The sequence below is a fragment of the Lithobates pipiens genome, unplaced genomic scaffold (assembly GCF_037356315.1).
Source record: "Lithobates pipiens isolate NorthernLeopardFrog02 unplaced genomic scaffold, aLitPip1_a1.2 Scaffold_27, whole genome shotgun sequence".
Lineage (NCBI taxonomy): Eukaryota > Metazoa > Chordata > Amphibia > Anura > Ranidae > Lithobates > Lithobates pipiens.
The window spans coordinates 214,870,780-214,885,403 of NW_027507788.1; the positions used below are offsets into that span (position 1 = coordinate 214,870,780).

The window sequence follows — 14,624 nt, forward strand, 5'->3', positions numbered from 1 at the left end:
TGACAGCTTATTGTTCTAAATAGGAAACCATCATTTTGTTTACAAATATTAAAGATTTCAACTACCAGCAAGAATGAGTCCTTACATTTAAAGAGCACCTGTCATTTCAGATCCATCATGACAGCGCCTGTTAGGGGGCATCCCCTCACCTGCTGCCCCCACGTCCCTCAGCTTGTTGTGTCACTGCCGCATCACCAGCCGTCCTATTAAAGTCAATGGGACTGTCGGTGAGCCAACAGCGGGTCAGAGGAGGGGCCAACAGCGGGTCAGAGGAGGGGCCAACAGCGGGTCAGAGGAGGGGGCCAACAGCGGGTCAGAGGAGGTGCCAACAGCGGGTCAGAGGAGGTGCCAACAGCGGGTCAGAGGAGGTGCCAACAGCGGGTCAGAGGAGGTGCCAACAGCTGGGGCCAACAGCGGGTCAGAGGAGGAGCCAACAGCGGGTCAGAGGAGGTGCCAACAGCGGGTCAGAGGAGGTGCCAACAGCGGGTCAGAGGAGGTGCCAACAGCGGGTCAGATATGACAGTTGCTCTTTAAAAATTATGATATAAATCGAGTTGATTTAAATCAAGCCTTTTTACTAGCGATTTAAAAATCGACTTGATTTAAATCAAATGCCCCCTGGATGTTCCCAATGGGGACACAGCAATGAAAACCTGACATGGGTTCTAACCCATCCCTACTGTATCCAAGACTAGAAACTAAAGTTTTGGATTATACTTTTAAGAAAGACACAGACACAGAGTGGCAGTCCTGCATTCTGGGGCAACAAAAATCTATAAATGAGCGATGGTTAGTTATTGTCCATCACATTTGAGACCTATATAATAAATATATCAGTGAGTATATCTCTGTTCTAATGAGAGACCACAGATAACGTAAATTGGGACTTGGACTATGTAAAAGTTAAATAATTTTTAATTCTTTAAAAAATACAGTAGTTCAGCAACAAGTTCTCCAATATCTTCCAATTCTAGTAGCCATTTGTCTATCTCTGGGCCTTACCTGTCTCTGTTCCAATATTCCAGGGCAGAAGATGAGACTGGGTAGTGTGTTTGTAAAAGACGCTGGCGTCCTGAGGAGACAGGAGCTCCACAAAGCGCGATGAGTCCAACAGCTTCTTCTTACAATTCAGGATGTAGGCAGCCTGTTCCGAGATGTACACCATCTTCCCAGAGGTCAGCGAGAACACGATTACGAACGTATCCTGGAAAAGGATGAACAAGAAAATGATGAGAATATTCATTATAGGTTTCAATCAGAACATCTCTGATATCAGCAAGAAAAATGAAGTCTCAACGCAGGAGTGAAGATATTTTGGTAATCAAAGAACAGCCAATAGTCTGACCCCTTCACCATTGAAGAAGAAAACAAAAAATACAAAAAAAAAAAAAAAAAAAAAAAAAAAAAAAAAGGGGTCGAGGATGCCAAAAGCATCCTAAAGTTTGTTTAAACCCCAAAACGAAAAAAGGTCATCAATTGTGGCTAACAAGGGTTCTTGGGACATGGGAACTACATAAAACATAAGCTTTCTCTTTTCTAAAAGAGAAAAGCTAACAGACATAGTGGGCCAAAGTTGGGTTTGTGGGCCAAAGTTGGGTTTGTGGGCCAAAGTTGGGTTTGTGGGCCAAAGTTGGGTTTGTGGGCCAAAGTTGGGTTTGTGGACCAAAGTTGGGTTTGTGGACCAAAGTTGGGTTTGTGGACCAAAGTTGGGTTTGTGGACCAAAGTTGGGTTTGTGGACCAAAGTTGGGTTTGTGGACCAAAGTTGGGTTTGTGGACCAAAGTTGGGTTTGTGGACCAAAGTTAGCTGGAGAACAAAGTTAGCTGGAGAACAAAGTTAGCTGGAGAACAAAGTTAGCTTGTGGTTAGTTCTGAACTGCTGAGAAGTTGCTGGAGAAGTCACAGGTAGAGCAGATACCCAATCAGAATTATACTTGACAGAGAGGAAAGACAGCTGCTAGCATCAGCTGAGAAGCCCTTCTGTATCAGAGCTTCATAAACAAAAATTTCTGATTCGCCCAAACATTGCCCCATAGTACACTAGAGACAGAAAACTTGGGATTGGTCTTTACAGGCAACAAAACTTGTCCTTCCTTCCTTGACTATGAGGTTCTTATCATAAAACTCTGACACATACCGTGTTTTTTGGTGGATGCTCTGAGGTCATCGTTTCCAGATCCTCAATCGTATGTACAGTGGTACCCATATGTGCCGCTCCGCTTTCAGTGAGGACCTGGAAAAACGCACTGTTCGCTGGAGAATAAAAAATATTACATTATTGTAAACCGTGTAAGGTTATCCGGGACTGAGAGTAGACAAATGGTTTTTGCCGGGGCAATTATAACCTGGACGCCAACAAGTTGGGACACTGCCTATAAGAAAGCAACTACGGAACTTCTTACATTAGCACAACCTATAGAAAGGTTATTATGTCCGTGTTCACTGTACACTCCAGTTAAAACCATGAAAGTACGGCTGAACGAAAAGGTTGCTGGAAGGCATGTATAAACTGACAGATTACATTTATAAAGTAGGGAAACAAATCACAAAGTACACCTGTAACACCCAGTGATTGGTTGTTTGGGACGTCAGCATTGAGACCTCCTGTAAACTGATCCAGAAGGGTTCCCATTAATATATCCCGGCAAGCCAAGCATGTTTGCAGACACGGTATATTCTCGAAAGCCTGTGGACCCTTGATCATTATACCGATCTATAAAAGGCAAAGGTATGTGGATATGCCTCCAATTGACTGAATTTATTAGTTTATAGTGATGGGTACAGTTAATGCTACAGAATAGAAAGACATTGTAGACAATTATGCCCTTCCAACCTTGTGGTAACAGTTTGATGAAGACTCTTTTCTTCTCCAGCATAACTGGGTACAACGCCAGCTCCATAAAGACGGGGTTTGACCAGTGTTCTGTTGAGGAACTAAAGGTGTCAAGAATCCTGACCTCAACCCTACCGAACACCTTTGGGATGAATCGCAAAGCCAATTGGGAGCTGGGTCTTCTAAACTAGCATCTCCATAAAAGCAAGGCTTAAGGAGTTTGTTGTGGAGCAACTCAAATGTCCTACATGAAGCCCTGACCTCAACTCTACAGAACACCTTGAGGATGATCTGCAAAACCAATTGGGAGTCTTCTCAGTAAACATCTCCATAGAGACAAGGCTTACATGAATTTGTTGTAGAGGAACGCAAATGTCCTACATGGAGCATTGACCTCAACCCTACTGAACACCTTTGGGATGAATTGCAAAGCTAATTGGGAGCCAGGTCTTCTCAACTAACATCTCCATAAAGACAAGGCTTACATGCGTTTGTTGTGGAGGAACTCAAATGTCCTACATGGAAGCATTGACCTCAACCCTACTGAACACCTTTAGGATGAATTGAAATGTCAATTGGGAGCCAGGTCTTCTAATCCAACATCAGTACCTAAACTCTCAAATGTTCTTTTGGTTAAATGGGCATAAATTCCCACAGACCCCCTCCAAAATTGTTGTGGAAATCCATCCCTGAAGGCTGGAGAATGTTATAGCTACAAAGAGGGGACCAGCTCCATACGAATGCACAAGGTTTAGGAATAGGATCTCCTACAATCTCATGTAGGTGTGATGGGCAGGTGTTTCCGAACATTCAAGCGTATTTGAGGGCGGTCATCAAGGGGGTCTGACCATTCAGAACTCCTACTATGTTTGCATTGAGACATTTTTCCAAAATGTAAGGAAAAAAAAAAAGCTGACATCTGCATTAAGGGAATATGGTCAACCAAGCCAATTCAGCATCCAATCAGACGTGCACCATTCTAGAAGCTAGGTAATATCTAATGTACTTTGCAAAACAGGAGCTGGTGATGCTTTCTATGTCATCGCTCCTCTGAGTCTTTAATTGTAAACACTTGCTTTCTGAAACTTCACTGAAGCCATATGTTGTATACAAATACTAATTTGGTGATCATTAGCACGGATTCCACCAGATAACAGGGGGAAATGGGACACATTGTGGTGGGCGTTACTAAAACTGGAGAATACAAACTCTGCATAGCAACCAATCAGCTTCCAGTTTTTTTTTTTTTTGTCAAAGCGTCATTGAACAAGCTAAAGTTAGAAGCTGATTGGTTACCCCTTTGCACTCTCCAGTTTAAGTCAGTCAACCCCATAGACTCACCTATTCCCCCAAAACTAGAACAAATAGCCTTTTAGGGTGGCAATCATAGTTTGCCATTCTCACCTTGCACCTGCCGGACACATTTCAAGGCGTAGTTCAACGCATCCACTGTACTGGGTTTGCTGCGGTTCATCTTTTCTGAAGGAAGGCGCCGTTTCATTTCCTGCACCATACTCATCAGCTCTTTGTGAGAGCGAATCCTGTCCATTTGTTCACTTTTGGGTGGAAAGAGAAAAAAAAAAAAAAACACAAGTCAACAATTTAAATGTATTGCTATGCACAATTTCACATTTCTTACAAAGCTCTGAAGATATACAGCAGTTAATGGGAAAAAAAAAAGGAAAAAAGGGCCCCTTGTCAGAGAGCTTTCACCCTCCACTGGGGAAAAATGTCAGCTCCCCGTGGTTTTTATTGGTCACCATTTCCGAAGTCACCAATCCCTGAGCTTCGTACTGATCCAATATGCATAGGGAAATCTGTTGCAGTGGCTTTCCAGCCAAACAAAAGCAAGTGCTGGAATGACACCAAACGATGGGGCACTATTCCTCTCAATGACCCTGGTCAATGGAGCACTATTCCCCCCACTGACACCAACGGTGGAGCACTATTCCCCCAACTGACACCAACGGCGGGGCACTATTCCCCCCACTGACACCAACGGCGGGGCACTATTCCCCCCACTGACACCAACGGCGGGGCACTATTCCTCCCACTGACACCAACGGCGGGGCACTATTCCTCCCACTGACACCAACGGCGGGACACTATTCCTCCCACTGACACCAACGGCGGGGCACTATTCCTCCCACTGACACCAACGGCGGGGCACTATTCCTCCCACTGACACCAACGGCGGGGCACTATTCCTCCCACTGACACCAACGGCGGGGCACTATTCCTCCCACTGACACCAACGGCGGGGCACTATTCCTCCCACTGACACCAACGGCGGGGCACTATTCCTCCCACTGACACCAACGGCGGGGAACTATTCTTCCCACTGACACCAACTGGCGGGGAACTATTCTTCCCACTGACACCAACTGGCGGGGAACTATTCTTCCCACTGACACCAACTGGCGGGGAACTATTCTTCCCACTGACACCAACTGGCGGGGAACTATTCTTCCCACTGACACCAACTGGCGGGGAACTATTCTTCCCACTGACACCAACTGGCGGGGAACTATTCTTCCCACTGACACCAACTGGCGGGGAACTATTCTTCCCACTGACACCAACTGGCGGGGAACTATTCTTCCCACTGACACCAACTGGCGGGGAACTATTCTTCCCACTGACACCAACTGGCGGGGAACTATTCTTCCCACTGACACCAACTGGCGGGGGAACTATTCTTCCCACTGACACCAACTGGCGGGGCAACTATTCTTCCCACTGACACCAACGGCGGGGCACTATTCCTCCCACTGACACCAACAATGAGGCACAATTGCTCCCACTGACACCAACAATGAGGCACAATTGCTCCCACTGACACCAACCATGGGGAACTATTCCTCCTCCTGACACCGATGGGGCACTGTTCCTCCTCCTGACACCAACGATGGGGCACTAATCCTTCCCCAGACACGAACAATGGGCACCGATTGGCCTCCCTGGTGGCTATGGGTCGCACAGCTGGTGGTGGCTAGTGGTGGGCATCCCTGGTGGTCCTGGTGGCGTCCCTGATAGTCCAGTGTGGGCATCCTTGGGGCGGTCTGTGCCGATAATAAAATCAATCAGCACAGACCCACCGGCCCCCATAAGAGAAGCAGCCGATCGGCTCTCCTTTACTCGCGTCCGACAGACGTGGGTGAGGAAAAGTCGATCAACAGCTCTTCCTCTTTACATCGTGATCAGCCATGATTGGACACGGCTGATCACGTGGTAAAGAGTCTCCATCAGAGACTCTTTACCTAGATCGGAGTTGCGGTGTGTTGCGGTTTTGTTTGACACGTGTCGCCCTTCCACATGCTCCTTGTTGCGAAGGCCAGTTATAGCCGAGGGCCGTGGTCAATGGTTTGTACTGTATGTACTGGCCTTTCAAAACAAAACACGCACCAGTCAAAGCATTACCTGTTATTGCTGCTGCCGGTGGACTTGCTGGGCATCCGGAAAGTACAATTGGATATCCTGGGTTCGTTGCCGTGGGAATCGGTTCCGCTAGACTCGTGGCCATTACAGTAATTACTGCTGGAGTCAAGGCCGTTTGAGCCGCTGGAGTGCATCTCCATGTCAACATGGTGCTCCTCGGGCGTTTCACAGTTAAATGTCTTTCCCGGAGAGGTTTCCTCCTCCGTCCCAGTTGCTGTGGACCAATCCTCGTTATTTTGGATCAAGCCTTCAACCTGTGGCTCTGCGCTCATGATAGCGGGTGATGATTTACAGGAGAGAAACCAGGCTTAACATAGCCTTCAATGCTGGGTGGGGGGGGGGGGGCAGATGGTTGTGTTGGTATGAAGATCTTAAAGACGGCTCACGTTTGTATATGGGCTTCACAGATCCCAGACGGCGAAGAGCGATTCCAAGGAGAGATCCACGCTTGTGGCATTTGTGAGCTCCAGCAGTACACTAACACTCAGATCATTCATAGAATTGTTGCTTAAATACCTATAAGAAGAGAAAAAAGAAAAAAAACAAACACAGATAATTAAGGTTGCACCAATACTAGTATCGGTATTAATACAGAGTATTTACACAATTATCGGTACTCGTGCAAATGCACCGATACCTGAAACTGATACTTTCAGGCTCGGTTCTTTGAGTGGTCAGTGGGTCTTCCCCTGTGTTAATGAAGTATGGTAATTGGAGCTGTCAAAAAATAAAAATAAATAAAAATTAAAAAAAAGCCGCCAGCAATGTTTATTAACAACATTGCTCAGCCCTGAAACACCAAAATAAAAAGAAACATTGTTTCTTTTTGTATCTTTCTATTTCTTCACCTGACGATCAAAAAGGGATGAACAAATGTTCCTCTGTTTAACCCCCTTAATAATCCTTAACTTACTCTAATCAGCCTTAAAGCGGGAGTAAACCCGCAGATGTTTTTTATTTTTTTCTACCTGCAAAGGAAAAGGCATAATGAGCTAGTATGCACCGCATACTAGCTCATTATGAAATACTTACCTTAGAACGAGGCCCCGACACGTGTGTGTGTATATATAAAGGCAGTTGTCCCAATACTTTTGACAATATAGTGTATTCGAAATTTGAAAAATGTTGACGGTACTTTGTTCCCCAACACACTGCCGCAAAAGTTATCACATTCATGACAAGTTTACAAAAATTTGCAGGTTCCTCTCATCGGCAGCTCCGTGGAGTTCTTTCTTCGTTCGCCTCTGCGTCTCGGCATTAACCGGCATTGACTGGCCTGTGCAGAAGACATCTGGGCAGCTTAAGAGTCATTCATAGCGGAAGGTCCTCTCCTCTCCTCACCTCCCCCCCTCCTCTCCTCACCTCCCCCCCCCCCTCTCCTCTCCTATTATGTAAGACTATTCCCTGCGTCCAACCTGCGCAGGAAACGATTACTGACACCGAGCTCCCGAGGATCACGATTAGCCGACGCAGATGTGGCTCTACACTGCCCCGAGATTTGCTGGTCATAATAAACTGCTTAAATAGCATTACCACCCTTCTGCTGTATAATGAAAACGAGATGATGAATGAGGCATATCCGGCAACTGTCTGCCCACGTGCCGCCAGAGCTACGGGCTATCCAATGACACCTCATCGGGGCAACTTCCACAGCCTCCCGCTGAATGGACCACATAAAATGGCTAATATAAAGGGCAAGGTTAGTAAAAGCCCAGGATTTCAGTGGGCAAGGCGCCTACCAAAGAATAAAAAAAATATATATATATATATATAAAAAAAATTATATAAAATAAAAGTAAAGTATGTAGCAAAAAAAAAAAAGGGGGGAGGAAAACAGGGAAAGGGAAAACACAAAAAAAACCTCAACAAAAAATGTTGGTTGCGTTGGACTTTTTAGGCATAGTAATAAATTTAAGTATAACAAAAAGAGGGGAAAAGAAAAAAAATTGAATATTTTACATAAAAAGTAAAGTATGTATTCACACCGGGGAAGTGTTGAACACCGGCAATGACCGGAACGCAAGTGTTCATTTTGGATTTTGATTTCGTTTTAGCCTTTCGACTAAAAAAAAAAAAAAATAAAAAATGCCATTTTAGTTTTAGTCGTATTTTAGTCATCCTGAATCATTTTTATATTTCAATGTTTTTATTGAAAATTTTTAAAAATAACGAAGTTAGCAGATACATTTGGGTCAGTCTCCAAATTTTCGCTATGACAAAATTTGAAATATCCAAGGTATAATTAACCAAAGTATTGTATATTCTATTCATCTGAATCGCTTTAGTCATATTTTTGGTCAACTAAAATCTCCAGTACCAGAGTTCATGTCGGCGACAAAACCATTGCACGGAGCGGTTCAGATGGTTGAAAAGACAGTTTTTTTGTTTTTTTTTAGCTTTATGAATTTTATGTATGAAGATAAAAAAAACAAAAAAAAACAAAAAAAAAAAAAACCCAACCTCTTTGTGCAGGCCCCCCCCCCCCCAAAAAAAAATACCGTAGCCCCCATCTTCTTCCATCGATGTGTCCGGGAGCCTCAGCTGTACCTAGTCTCTCTCGCTCTTAATTGGCCGAGGCAGTAGCGGAAGTCACTGGCACCCCCGCGTGTGTCAATCACAGCCAGCGAGTGCTTTTTGACCTAATGTGTGGTGGAAAACTAACGCTGCACATCACCCTGAACACACCATCCCCACCGTGAAACATGGTGGTGGCAGCATCATGTTGTGGGGATGCTTTTCTTCAGCAGGGACAGGGAAGCTGGTGTCGGGGCTGGGCTCAACCCTTCCTTCTCCGAGCTGGTCGCTCAGCTGTCAGGTAATTGCCAGCTCCTATATCTCCACAGAGACTCACCTGCTGATGATATCCTGCTCGTCAGTCCTGCCTACTTAAGCCCAGTCCAGATGATCTCTGCCTTCACCTTGGTCACATCTCTTGCTTGGCTGACATTCCTTCTGGCTCCAGATCCTGCTTTGCTGTTTTACTACGCTCATCTCTGGCTCCCTGACGTTTTGGCTTGTCTGACTATCCGTTCCGGTTCCTGAACTCTGGCTATGTTTTGACTCGGTTTACCTTTTTTTAGTTATCCGGTTCCTGAACTCTGAATGTGTTTTGAATACATTTACCTTTTATAATTATTATGATTATTAAACAAGTAAGATTTAACTGTACTTCTGTCTCAGTCTGATTCATGGTTTCTGCCAGTGAGCCAATGTGGAGAGCACAGGGGGCGGGGCTGAGCTGCAGCACTGGTGCGTCTTATGGACGCATAGTGTGGGGTAGGGCTCAGGAGCGAGCACGCACCAGTGTCCCCATAGCAAGCAGCTTGCTATTGGGGACACTGGACAAGGGGGAGGAGCCAGGAGTTGCCAACATGGGACCCAAGAAAAGGAGGATGGAGGCTGCTCTGTGCAACACCATTCCACAGAGCAAGTTTTTTTTTTTTTTTTTACTATGCCTTTAATATCACTTTAAGGCTGGGTTCACACCGCTGCGGGGGGAGATCCGGATGTGATTCGCACCGCAAATCACATCCGATCTCCGTAGCGATGCGAGTTCAGCCATATAGATAGTATGGCTGAATTCGCATCGCTCCCCCAGCAAACTCGCACGGGACCCTTTTTTTGGTCCGCAACAGAATCGGATCGCATGGGGGTTCACACCATGCGATCCGATTCCTGTGCGAGTCGGCAGATCGCACTGCGATATGCGGACGGATCTGGGGGTGTCATTAACATATCATTGACACACCCAGCCGTCCGCATAGGGCAGTGTGAACTGCCGGCTGGAGTAATGCGATGCGGGAAAACGCCGCGGATTCGCGGCGTTCCCGCATCGCAGCGGTGTGAACCCGGCCTAAGGCTTGGGTCACACAAGCGCAGTTTAAACTGAAACATGACAAGTTCTCTTTAAAGCTACCATACTGCTCACATAACACCAAAATACACACAAACATCTGCTGAGACCCCCCGCTTTCTCTCGGAGGTCAGACCGTCATCTCTAATAGCGGTGCCGTGACGTCAAAGTCTAGCAGAGGGGGAAAAAAAAATATAAAAAGCGAAACAAAGCGTAATGAAGATAATTATTGTCATTATTAAACCTCTAAAAAGGCATCAAGCAGCAGCCGGTTTCTGAACGATTCTTTATTTAGTAATTGGAGAGCATTCATTTGCAGCAATTTGGAACATTGCACGTAGGCCGAGCGATATAGTTGTATTTTCCCCTCTCTACATGTGATCCATATATGCAAATAAAAAAGCGAAACGCGTGGGTGAAAGGAAGTGAAGGGGGGGGGGGTGTCTGATTAATGATCATGTTTATAGAGAAATAATGCCCACTTCTGCTGGAATACAAACATGGAGAAGATGTAGCAAGGATTTTCCAGAGCAATGAGATGAAAACTAGAAGCCAATTAGATGACATCACCCGTCAGAATTGTACCGGAGCCAATGAAGCCTTCCCTCAGAAGGTACAGTACAGATAATAAATTCCCGTGCTTCCGGCCGGCACACCCCACGTCTGAACATACTGTACATGGGAGGTGCGAGCCGCACTCATCTACTACACACTGTACTGACAACAACACCGCCGCGCACACTGCAGGTCATGTGAGTACTGAGAACACGGCGAGAAATATGCGCAGGTCACGTTTCATAACAAGGAATAAAAATCACTCAACCCGTAATACCAACCCTCCAAGAATGCTGGATTTTTTCTTTATAAAATAATTTAAAAATTTTTTTTTTTTTTAAAGATCTACAAGAAAAGGACCAAATAAAAAAATAAAAAAAAATAAAAAAAGGAGAAAAATCTTGATCTGTGTTACAATGTATCGAAATCCAAGAAGAGCAAATGTAATATATTGCAGCTTCCCAGTCCTGGGTGTGGGGGCCGCGTTCCTTTTATTTTCTCAAATACACTTTCTGCTTTCCTGACAAATCTCGTGTCCTTGTAACTTCCCCTGGATGTTCGGCTCCATGTACACTAGCATTTTTTTTTATTAAAGTGGTTGTAAAGGCAGGTTTTCTATCTCTATGCATTGAGATAAAAAAAAAAAATAATCTGTGTCCAGCAGCCCCGGATCACACCGCCCTCCGCGAACCACTACGGGAGTCAATGTCAAGTTATTGGTTCGCAGTGCAAACTGAAAAAATAAATAAAAATAGGTGGTTCCTCCGCGACTTGTCTGAATGTGATGCAAATTCAGCCAGTTTGAGAGAGACAGAGACAGAAAAAGAGAGCGCGAGAGAAAGAGAGAGCGCGAGAGAAAGAGAGAAAGAAAGAAAGCGAGCGAAAGAGTGCAAAAGAGAGCGCGAGAGAAAGAAAGAGCGCGCGCACGAGAGAAAGAGCGAACGAACGAGCAAAAGAGAGAAAGAAAAGAACGCGCGAAAGAGAGAAAGAAAAGAACGCGCGAAAGAAAGAAAGAAAAGAACGAGATGCAGCAGCACTAGCCATTGGTTCCCACTGCTGTCAATCACAGCCAATGGGGTGGGAGTGGTGGTGGGGCGGAGCTTCTCTCTGGGTCTTATGGACACGGAGAGCTGGCTTGGAAGAGAGCGTGCACAAGTGCCCCCATAGTATGCAGCTTGTTATGGGGGCACCGGCAAGGCGGGGGCAGATCGCTGGTGTTGGACCCTAGATGAGGAGGATCCCGGCTGCTTTATGCGGAACCAGTGGTGTGGGCGGCACAGTGGTGTAATGGGTAGCACGCTCACCTAGCAGTAAAAAAGGGTCGCTGGTTCGAAACCCAACCACAACTCTACCTGCCTGGAGTTTGCATGTTCTCCCTGTGCCTGCGTGGGTTTCCTCCGGGTACTCCGGTTTCCTCCCACAATCCAAAGACATGCAGGTAGGTTAATTGGCTTCTGTCCAAAATTGGCCCTAGTATATGAATGGGGACCTGGGATTGTGGGCTCCTTGAGGGTAGGGACCGATGTGAGTGTGCAATGTACAGGGATAGGGACAATTGTAGACACTCACACTGGATGGACTGGTGTCTTTATTCAACCTTACTAACTATGAAACTATATGACATGTTTGGGGTATTGTACACTTTACAGTCACTTTAAAGGATTTAGAAAAAAAAAAAAAAGAAATAAAATAAAAACTAAATCCATTGACATGATATATACGATTTAAGTGAAGGAATTACGGCAATTATTTCTCAGTTTAGTATCACTTGAAGAAAGGGAAATGTATACAATGAGAGAATAGAGCTTTCCCCATGTAGATGCATGGTGAGCCGTTTCACAGACAAAAGCTGATCCAATTGATTAAATATGGTATAGAAGAAGAAGTAGAAGATGTTAATATCGGCCTTCATCTCACGCTGGGTTCAGAAAGGGCGGCTCGCTATAAATATCTATACAGTATAACCTTTGGAAATATGCCTGACATGATCCCAAAACTGTACTGTCTGTACCAACGCCAACAAGGAACACACCGTCCCGGACAGCCCACGTTACAAAAAGGTACAGAAGACATGCCACCCATCCACGTGTTGTACTATTATCCTTCCGGAAGATTTGTAGGTGGCAGAACATAGAAAACACAGCTGAACAAAGTGTTCAATGCCGCAGGCAGAGACTAGAGAAGGATTATGTAATCCATGATCCGGAACGTAAACTTGGCAGCAGCTACCGAGTTTATAACAAAAGGTTCACACCTAGTACAGTATAGGAAAAATATGCTGAACCTGCAAACAGATCAGCTAGTTTAAAATACGTTTTTATCAGTTTCGAAGGGTCAGTTATTCTCAACCAGGGTCCCACAGAACTCCAGGGTTCCTCCAGAGGTTGCTAGGGATTCCTTGAGCTGTGACCAATTGACCTGCCATCTGATGGGGCCTCCATAGTTCCAGGACCAACACCACTAAGCAGAGCCAACAGCATGGCACCCATTATCTTAATCTACCTATAAGGGTGGCATTCTGACCGCCATGGTAAGGAGGGAAATTGCTCCCGCCAACCGCCATGGTAAGGAGGGAAATTGCTCCCGCCAACCGCCATGGTAAGGAGGGAAATTGCTCCCGCCAACCGCCATGGTAAGGAGGGTATTACTCCCGCAACCGCCATGGTAAGGAGGGTATTACTCCCGCAACCGCCATGGTAAGGAGGGTATTGCTCCCGCCAACCGCCATGGTAAGGAGGGTATTGCTCCCGCCAACCGCCATGGTAAGGAGGGTATTGCTCCCGCCAACCGCCATGGTAAGGATGGTATTGCTCCCGCCAACCGCCATGGTAAGGATGGTATTGCTCCCGCCATGGTAAGGAGGGTATTATTCCCTGTCCAACAAGAAAAACTCACTGCTCCAGGTGAGATTAGATGCCCGATCTAGACAGGTGTCCGCCTCGGCTTGCCTCTGCATGCAGTCAATAATAGAAGAAATGGCCGCACTCCGTGCTGGATCAAATTTTTTTATTTTATTCAGAACATGTTGACAAAAGACAGAAAGATGGTAATACTACCAGCTTTTGTCTTTTGTCAACACTTGGGATGTTCTGAATAAAAAAGAATTTTGATCCATCATGAAGTGTGGCCATTTCTTCTATTATTGACTGCATAAGGTATTATTCCCACCGACCGCCATAGTAAGGAGGGTACCATTCCCACCGACCGCCATTGTAAGGAGGGTACCATTCCCACCGACCGCCATTGTAAGGAGGGTACTGTTCACACTGACCACAAAAAAAGCTGCTTGAGCTATACTTTAAAGAGGAAGTAAACCCTGATGGGTTTACTTCCTCTTTTTTTCCCTGCAAAGGTAAAGCATAATGGACTACTATGCATCGCATCACATAGTAGCTCATTATGTGTCACTTACCTGACACAGGAGCCAGCGAAGTCGCCGCTGATCCCTGTAGTCCGCCGCATCCATGTTGCTGGTGGCGTCTCGCAGCTCCGCCGCTGCCACTCGGCGAAGCCGCGATGACGTCACTCCCGCGCATGCGCACGGGAGTCGACAAATTAGGCAAATCCATTCATGGATTTGCCGCATTTAGTGCGCCTGCGCGCCGCTGTCTACGGCGCATGCGCCGTAGACAGCGGTGCCCATTTTCGGGCAAATATCTCCTAAACCATATAGGTTTAGGAGATATTGCTTGGACCTATAGGTAAGCCTTAATCTAGGCTTACCTGTAGGTCCAAGTTGTTTGGAAGGGTTTACTTCCTCTTTAATTCAAGAGGAAAAACAAAATAAGACCTCCCTGTGTATTGAAAAAAAGATTAGACTTCAGGTCACTTGATTCAGGGACAACCTATAGCCAAAAATAACAAATACAAAGCCCATTTAAAAATAAAATAAAACCACATTTTGCATCAACATTCCATCCACCAACAATCCAAAGAGGTTTTCCTGA

At 45.7% G+C, this 14,624-nt stretch overlaps 1 protein-coding gene across 1 annotated transcript in view; it reads right to left on the bottom strand.

Moving 5' to 3' along the window:
• PER3 (period circadian regulator 3) overlaps positions 1-14,624 on the bottom strand; it is a gene marked incomplete in the record, with an annotated part of 94,923 nt that overhangs the window by 66,389 nt on the left and 13,910 nt on the right. Inside the window, 4 exon segments of the mRNA XM_077458240.1 lie at positions 1,003-1,204; positions 2,136-2,251; positions 4,236-4,387; positions 6,252-6,785. Of these exon segments, the coding sequence (XP_077314366.1) occupies positions 1,003-1,204; positions 2,136-2,251; positions 4,236-4,387; positions 6,252-6,541 (760 nt within the window).